The 9,321-nt window shown below is 42.5% G+C and overlaps 1 protein-coding gene across 2 annotated transcripts; it reads left to right on the forward strand.

Annotated features, from left to right (window-relative positions):
- Positions 1-9: 9 nt before the first annotated feature.
- utp25 (UTP25 small subunit processor component) lies at positions 10-8,994 on the forward strand. Of its 2 annotated transcripts, XM_080479584.1 has the most exons (13): positions 10-165; positions 1,044-1,083; positions 1,206-1,398; positions 1,469-1,717; positions 1,804-1,892; positions 1,983-2,393; positions 3,385-3,601; positions 3,791-3,993; positions 4,211-4,393; positions 5,450-5,559; positions 6,966-7,211; positions 7,753-7,824; positions 7,867-8,314. In XM_080479584.1, the coding sequence occupies exons 1-13, from the start codon at positions 65-67 to the stop codon at positions 8,006-8,008; spliced, it is 2,256 nt and encodes a 751-aa protein (XP_080335710.1). In that variant the 5' UTR covers positions 10-64; the 3' UTR covers positions 8,009-8,314. The 2 variants fall into 2 exon arrangements, with proteins under 2 accessions (XP_080335710.1, XP_080335709.1); XM_080479583.1 differs by having other exon boundaries at positions 7,753-8,994.
- The last annotated feature ends 327 nt before the right edge of the window (positions 8,995-9,321 follow it).

The raw sequence follows: 9,321 nt of genomic DNA on the forward strand, positions 1-9,321 counted from the left end.
GCAGCACGCACGGACCGAAGAAGAAGCTCAGTTACCACACGTGTAGCCGCATCACAGTGTCAACATGGGCAAAAGAAGACAGAACAAGCAGCTTTTCACCAAATTATCCAAAAAACAGAAGAAACACCTCAGGGAGTTCGGAGAGGAGCATCCATTCCACGATGTGTAAGTGCTACATCAAGCTCGGCGCTTTTTAAAAAAGATTAAATAGGCGACTTTGATGTTAGCCAGCTAGCTTGACAGTCCGTTAAACTAAATAAAACGTGGACCATTCATCTGATTTAAAGTGTGTTGTTGGCTTAAGCTTATTATGATCTACTTACGGAGTTCGGTGCATTGTTTTGAGGTGGCGTAGAACTAATTTTACAACGTGTTTGAAGAGTCAGCGTATGGACAGTAATTTAAACTCCATAATGATCAATGGCATATGGACTAATAGCATAAAAAGGCACAATGCGAATATACTGAGCACTTTATTGGGTTATTAGCAGGTATGTTGTTTTTACAACTGTCTTCATTCGCAGTGGCATAGATTCAACAAAGTGCTGGACATGTTCTTCGGAGAGTTTTCTGCATATTGACTGCAAACTTTAGCTTCATTCTCTTGTGGTCCCCTGCTGCTGTCACCTTTCAGTATATTTTTATTTTATTTAACCTTTCTATCATCTGGAACCAGTCTGGCTATTCTTCTCTGACCTTTGATATTATCTCCCAGAGAACCACGACTCACCGGATATTTCTGCTTTTAGACTATTCTCTTTAAACCCTTGAAATGGTTGTGTGAAAAAATCCTTGTTGATGAGTTGCTTCTGAAAAATTCAGACCTTAATTTACCTTTCTTCCCCATTGTGATCCTCGGTTTTAATCTCAGCAGGTCATCTTGACCATGTCTACATGCCTAATTACATTGACCTGCCTTGTGATTGGTTGAAACGCTATTTGTTTTCATGAACAGTTGAATAGGTGTAACTAATAAAGTGTCTTTAAGCATGTCAACACAAAAATGCAGTCTGACTCTGTTTCTCTTTGTTTTGTTTCTCCAGAGTAAATGAAAAACGTCAAAGAACTGAAATAGTGGAACTGGTGAGTAAGGCACTAAAAGTAGTAATCTTAGGTGAGGGGTGTAGTTTCACCCCGATGGATTGATCTACTTGTTCATGTACATCTGGCATTTGATGTTGGTGTTGTGTCTTCAAACTCTGTAGCCACCAAGCCCTGAACGATCTGATAAAGTTCCCTATGAGCTGGGAGAGGAAGATGAGGAATTGGAAGAACCACAGCAAAAAACGGCCTATGAGAAACTTCTGTCAACTCTCGGCCAAACCACTGAGAACATCAACAGTGAGGAGGAGGAGGAGGAGGAAAGCAGTGAGGAGGAAGAGGAGCTTTTTGATGAAGGTCTGCCATGTGTTCCTGTCGCTGTATTTTGTATTTTGCATTTGACTGAGTAGTTTTGCCATTTTCTTAGCCCTCGAATCCAGCGATGGAGCTGAGGCTGAAAACAAGGATGACGGTGGAGGTGGGGATGAAAAACCTGCAGATGAAGCTGTGATGGAAGCAGGCGAAGAGAAGGAGGGGGAGGAGGGCCCGACTGAAGCAGGAAATGAAGAATTTGTTGATAAAGAGCATGAATCTGACTTCTGTCTGGAAACCAACTTCATGGGTGATGGAGACAATGAGGAAGCAGAAAACCCAACAGAACACAAAGACTGTTCAGGTTAGTAAAATAAAAAGCATTTCTCTAACGACTAAAAGGATTTTCCTAAATGTGTTGGTTTGAATGTTTCACTCTTTTGCTCCCAGACCCGTTTTTACAGCACTTAAACACAGAGCTTGATGACAAGGACGTGGAGAGGATAACATCTGGCAGCAAATCCAAAACCCAGATTTCGGTATTACTTACAAAAATTCATATACCTACCTACCAAATAGTTTGATCAAAAAAATCCTCGATGAATGTTTGTCTTCTTTTCCTTATTCAGTGGCCAAAAGTGGGGAGTCTTCTCTGTACCAGTCCTCTGGAGAAGTTTGGCCCCATTGGTGCTCACAAAGATGCAAAGCTCCCACATTTTCACAAACTTCTGGAAACCAGGTGGAAGGACCTGAACCAGACCGCCAGTCCCAACGGGGCAGCCAAAGACATCAGCCCTCTCCAGACGGAGCTGCTGGCCCTCATGGGTTCATACAAGGACTTATACTGTACTGACACTTGTCCTCTTACTCGGGGCCCGCAAGTGCGCAGCACATACTGCCTTCATGTTCTCAACCATGTGCTGAAGGCCAATTCCCAGGTCCTGGCTCACAATGCCCAGCTGAGACAACGGAAGACACAGGCTAAAGCTGGAGCTGAGCCGCAGGACGAACCCAGGGACCAAGGACTGACCAGACCCAAGGTAACCCCCTAACATGTCTTTTTTTTTTTTTTTGTGCATTGTTGTTGTTGCACTTTTTTCTTTATGCTGATTTAGGTGGTGCCAGAGATAACAAGGCTGGCCCAGTCTGTGTTTTGAGGTTGTCATAATTACATTTTCACAGGTCAACGAAAACCACAAAAGAAGAGTTTCTACAGTAAACCTACCATAAATCTTATTCGGCACTAGTGGGCCAAATTCTGACTGAGCACATCTACATTGATTTATAAGAATTATTAAAGCTCATAGAATGAAAATGACTAATTGCATGTCTGTAATATTAATCAACGTGCATCTTTTCGTCTGAAAATAAACCTCGTTTTACAGTAATATGTAGCAATTCCTCTTCACTTAGGAAATAATTTTCTGGTCCTCAAAGTGAGATAAAACACGTCGGATTTTTCAAATACAAATTCCCTGTAATAGAGCAAAGAAACGAAGGGAAAAGGCCCCAGTTTGTATAATCTGTTTTTGGTTGTGGCCTTAATTTCTAACAAATTGAGCGTTCGGCTCCAACACCTGAATTTAAAGCAGAGCAACGTCCAGCCGAATAATGCTCAGTCAGCTAAATTGTCAGTTTTAATAGGACACTTTGTGAAGACACTGAGCAGCTCTGTTCGACACAGATTCTCTGTTTATGTTCAGATGTCTGCACGTCCCTCCAAACCTTAGGTGGACTTTTCTCTTGCACCACTGACAGATTGAATAAAACACAATTCCCCTTGAACTGAGCAGTCCAGCAGTTGACTGTCTGAAAGACATAAAGGATCAGTGAGTGATGCCGTAACTGCATTTAGTCTCATTCAATCTTCAGTTATACTGATTGATGCTCGGTAGCAGGAATCCCTTTATATCGTCCACCGCAGGATTCTAAATGTGATCTGATGTCATCATGCGTCACTACTTAAGTGCTTCAGCTGAATTTTTCCAGGAGCCTGCCGAGCCGCTCTAATGATTGTGATCGATGCACCAGGTCTTGATCCTCGTTCCGTTCCGGGGCGCCGCGCTGCATGTCGTCCACACTCTCATCAGTCTGCTGGAGACCAAAGGCAAGAAGATGATGGTCGGCAACAAGAAGAAGTTCAAGGAAGAGTTTGGAGAGGAGACGGACGACAAGCCCACCAACCTGCAGAGACCCGACGATTACCACGCCATCTTCTCGGGCAACGTGGACGATCACTTCAGAATAGGTACAGTGGGGCGCCATCATATAAACTTTGAGTGTTGAGTGTCATGTCAAAGCAATCAAGCGAGAACAAGGTGATGGTAAAGATAAGCAAAGGGCTGATGATTGAAATAGAACTAAATAAAACTCAAGTACGCCCGAATACAATCAGCTGGAACATGAAGTGCTTCATAATTCTCTCTCTCCTCGCCAGGTGTCTCCATTGTGAGGAGCAGCATGCGCCTCTACGCCCCCTTCTACTCCTCGGACATCATCATCGCGTCTCCGCTGGGCCTTCGCACCGTGCTGGGAGCAGAAGGAGAGAACAACAGAGACTATGACTTCCTGTCCTCTATCGAGCTGCTGGTGGTGGATCAGGCCGACGTCTTCCTCATGCAGAACTGGGAGCACGTCCTGGTAAGAACACACACACACACACACACACACACACACACACACGGAAGCACAAATTTAATCCAATCTGTCATTTGGAGGAAGAGCTTCTCATACACCTTTTTTTTAATATATATATTTTCAATTAAAGTGAGTTATTTTCTACATCAGCACTGTATAGAAAATAAGCTTTTAAATAGTTGAATAAAATGATCAATACATAAATCTCATCCTCCACCAGCATGTGATGGCACACATGAACCTGCAGCCTCTGGACTCGCACGGAGTGGACTTCTCCAGGGTCCGGATGTGGAACCTGAACAACTGGGCCAAACACTACAGGCAGACGCTGGTGTTCAGCTCCATCCCGGACCCCCAGATCAACAACATCCTGACCAAGCACTGCGCCAACTACCGAGGACAGGTCAGCTTCTTCAGCTGCATGTAGCTTACGTGGCACAATGTTTGGATTAAGAGCTAAATAGCAATAGTTTCCTTTCTGCTTCGAGAGAGATGTGGCCTCCCTGTTGACACAACAAGGTTTTCAAGTGAAAATAATTTTCAAGTGAAATGGACAAAAAGAAAACGACGAAAAACAGCCTCAAGAACAAAACAAGGAGACGAACATAAAGGAAGCAGTAAAAACTGCAAAGAACCTGAGAAAAGGCCAGATTATCTTCTTATCCCTGAACGAGAGTTACCACGCATGTGCTTGTCTTTGCTGTCGTGCAGTGGGCCTGGGAGGTCTCTGTTAATATCCCTTCTGGTTCCATCATTCCAGTACATTCAATCAATACAAAGGAAACGTGCATGACAGGTTTATTTTGAATCACACATCTACAGTGGAATGGTACTGTTTTCACATCATTTTCAAAACTGTGGATGGAAATATAAAGGAACAAGTATTCTACGCAAGGTTGATGGACTTAAAGCAAAGATGCATTGTGAAATCAACAGATAAATTTGACTTTGATGATCAGAAAAAAAAAGAATAATTTTATATCACACAAAGTAATAGTGAGCTTTGATATCTGTTTAATTACATTGTTATTCCGCACGGATTTGATGCCAGTGTATATACTATCAAACACGTGTGTGTTTAACACACCTAAGATCTTAACATAGAGAATTGACATTTTAAAATAACAGAATGACAGTATTATCCCGTCAGCAGGTGGCGCTGTGATTGAGGAAAGACCATTCAGAGGAACTTGAGTGTTGTGAGATAAGGACGGCTTCATGACCTCTTGAGTTCACAGGAGGTTAGGAGATGATTAGGTGATACCTGTTTGATATCTCTCTGGATCTCGTGACATTTAAATTGGAGAACCAGAGGGAGGGAGTGTTCAGTGTGATCAAATGTCTTCACCTCCACTTTGCAAACCAACAGCTGTGTGTCTCACTACATTAAACATAAGTTCACTGTCATTTATTGATTCAGGCATGTGTGTTTCTCTGTGATTTGACTTTTTTTTATTAGGTTACCACAAAGAACGTGCCGAAAACAGGCTCCATCTGTCAGGTGCTGGTTCAGCTGCCTCATGTGTTCCAGATGATCTCATCCGACAGCTTCATGGACCAAGATGCTCGGTAAGATTCTCATAATCTGTAGGTGGCTTCCCAGAACACAATTGATGCACTTGTGTAGTTCCAACTATTTCATCTTCCTCATTCAGTAGTCAAGAAGCTAAACCCAGGACAGATTTACAGCCCAGCGGCCAGAACTGGCCCCCCGAACAGTCAAGTCCAGTCTAGTCCATCATGAAAACATCAGCTTAAGTTGTCAATAAAACTTACTGTTTGTAATTTATTTACCTGGAATCACACTGCTTTAGTAAAAATAAACAGACACCACAACACCGACTCCTTATGTAGCATTCGCATTAAAGCTAACTGGTGGGAAAAATGAATGATAACTGCAGCCTTGTCCGCACACGCTGTGATAGACAGAGTTTGACTTAAATGTCAGGGTGTGCTGTGTATTTTCATATGCAAGAAAAAATCAAAAGAGAAAATTCAAGTTGCAAATGGAAGACCTGATTTTTACACCTTTCAATCATCATCATTTAAAAGTGTTGTTACAGGTTATCATCCAACCAGCAATTTTAACCATCATATCAGTTCACAGCTGGGCAGACTGTACAACATGAACCCACGACATGAAGTTGGGTGTGTGCAGATTGCACGGGTCGACGTGACTGCGCACGGATAAATCATCATAAGTGTGCGCCATGCATCGACAAAAAAGAAACTAGCGAGACATGAACGGTCGCAAGACCATGACAACGGCCGTCCTTGAACCTGTCTGACAGTGCGACGTAGGGCCACCGATTTAGAGACAAGAGCAACGATATCGCCACGATTTTCTCACGATCGTTACCTTTTGTCTGGAACAGCCAAAAATCCCATGCGTGTGTCAAGGGCATTTGGCACTGGTTCTTTTATTTACCAGGAACTGCAACTTCAAATACATTTAATGCCATTTTCCATCTCTTGCAGCACGTTTTAGTCTGTGCTCACCGTGGCCACTCTCTATACTGTCACGTCGCTCGCACAGTTACTCCAGCCAAACCCTCATTTCTGATCCTCTGCAATTTCTCACTTGTGGGACTAACAAAGGTTTATCTTATCCCTTATCTGTAGAAAAAAAACAGTGCAAACTTCAGTCACTGTGATTGTTTTAAATTCAACACTGTCGTCTCTTGATGTTTTTTTTATCCACCGCTAAATTGTAAGTAAAGTAATAAACGAGCTCGCAACATTTCCGCTGAAAGTTGGGTTGGACGAGATGAGGAAAGTACTGAACATACAGAATGTGCTTGAGAAGGATTTACTTGAGAATGTGAGGACAAAAGTAGCTTCATATGGCCAATGTGTAGACGTAGCCATGTTTTGCTTTTATAATCATTTTAAAACTACTTATGTATTTATTTTGAAGCAATCCATACACTTTGTCCTTGTTTAAGTTGTCATGCTCCTCTCCGTTCTGCCCGCAGGTTTCAGTTCTTCGTAGAGAAAGTGTTGCCTCAGTACAGGGACTCGGTCATGTCCCACACTCTCGTCTACATCCCGTCCTACTTCGACTACGTGCGCCTACGCAACTACATGAAGAGAGAGGAGATGAACTTTGCCAGCATCTGCGAGTACTCCAGCAAGTCTGAGGTGTCGCGAGCCAGGCACTTCTTCCAGAAAGGAGAGAAACCCTTCCTGCTCTTCACGGAGCGTTTCCACTTCTACAAGAGGTCAGTTCTTTACGACGCGTTGACTTCTGAGGGAGGTTCAGTATTTTTACTGCACGTTTGGCAATCGGATGGTGTAAAGACCAACCACAAGGTCACGCTTGAGTAAAGGCTGAAGATGAGCCTTTTCGTGGTAATGATTGTGTGGGATTTAAAGACACTTGAGCTTTATTGCCAGTCTAATTGTTAACAAATCAGCAGCTGTGATAGGGGGATGAGCATAAACAGATAAAAGACGTACAGGTGTCCTTGTAAAGGGTTGGGATTAGGAACAGCACAGGAGTCTGAGTGGTAAAGTTAAACAAAATAATCAACATATTGATCATATTTGATACGGAAAAACCTGAAATCTAAGTTGTACTTGTTACTCGCGGCGTCATAATGTGTTGGAAGTGAGTCTGATTTTGAACGTAACTGCAGCTTGTCAGAGGATATACAATTTTATATGATGCAGGCGTTGATTCACTTTTTTTGTATTGTCGTGTGCATTAATGCAAACCTCCTAGCCTTGTTTCATCCTGATCGCTGACTTTGTTTCTCTTAGGTACACTATCAAAGGGATCCAGAACCTGATCTTTTACGGATTACCCTCCTATCCTCACTTCTACAGCGAGATGTGCAATATGCTGGCCTCGGGCGGTCGGGGGGAAGAGGCCAGCTGGACCTGCACTGCCCTCTACTCCCGCTACGATGCTCACAAACTGGCCGCCGTCAGCGGAGCGCAGCGAGCCGGGCAGATGCTGCACTCCAGCAAGGCAGTGCACCTTTTTATTACAGGAGGGGAGGACAATACCTCCTGATGAGCTCCTATAAACAAGACAGGCCATTGGACTGAGACCGCGTTTACTGTGGATACATTGGAGTAGATGACGGCGGAGTGGATAACTGCCCGTTTGAAACTGATAAACTTACTGTGTCATGTCATTCAGAAAATACAACAGACCATCAAACGCTCATCATGAAGGCTGCAGATAAGAGTTCTGATAAGATGTTGTAAACAAATCTGTAACCTAATGTGTCGTTGCTAGGTTTGCTCATACTGCAACACAAAACATGTTCATGATGTGCTGAAAGAGTAATAAAGTTTTTTTTACTTTATTTTAGCTTATTAAGTATTTCAAACTATTTTGATATCTTGGAAAACACACAAACCTTTCATACATTTTCAAGGCTTATTCTACACAACCGGATCATCAGGATTTCAGTTTTAATTCCGGCTTATCGCTCATACAAGCCAAAAATGCAGTATTTGAATAATGGATCATCAAAAAGACCCAATATCTTTGCAATTTTAAACATACTGCGTCTCTGGAAGGTTTTTGTTTTCTTACACTTTGTGACCTGTTCGGAGTTAGTCACATCTCTTTCGGTCAATTTGAGGATAAGAATCTGCCTAATAATTATCCAGATCTTTATCTAGTGTGTTAATGTCCTTTGGACAAACCCTTCCATTACACAAATATGCGTCACTTGATATTCTCAAATCCAATAGGCTCTCATGTTTATACAGCTTAGAGTACAAAGATAATGATACGGTCAGACAGTAGTGATTTTAGTAGTCTGAACAGAACCTTTAATCTACAGTTACAGAATTTCATCCATTCCATCCTCTATTCCACATTATCCAACTTAAAGTGATTCCACCTGATCACCAGCATACAACCTTGCACAGGGTCACTAATCCATTACAGGGCAAATACAGACAATTACAAAATCCTATCCCTATCTACAAAAACGCTTAAGAATGATTAGACACAGTCGGAATAAAAGAAATACAAAGACTGCTAATTTTTGTCCTTGGCTCAGTGCAGCAGGAGTGACCAAGTCCTGCCCATCACCGTGTCTCTCTCTCTCCCTCTCTCTCTCATTTTAGAGTCACAAATGCAAACAGAACAAGCCAAGACTGCTTACCAAGAACATGCAAACTTACAGAGAAAGGCCCAATAGCCCAGAAGAAAACTCAAATTTCTCACTGAGGCGAGAGAGCCATCCACTACACAGCGGGCAACCCATTAGGACTCATACTGTGAGAATAGTAATCTCAACTTTAATTTGGACCTTCTGTATATGCATGATGATCATTAGTTTCATTGAAAAATGCTTTATGAGTCTC

The sequence above is a fragment of the Lipophrys pholis genome (assembly GCF_963383615.2).
Source record: "Lipophrys pholis genome assembly, chromosome: 14".
Classification (NCBI taxonomy): Eukaryota; Metazoa; Chordata; class Actinopteri; order Blenniiformes; family Blenniidae; genus Lipophrys; species Lipophrys pholis.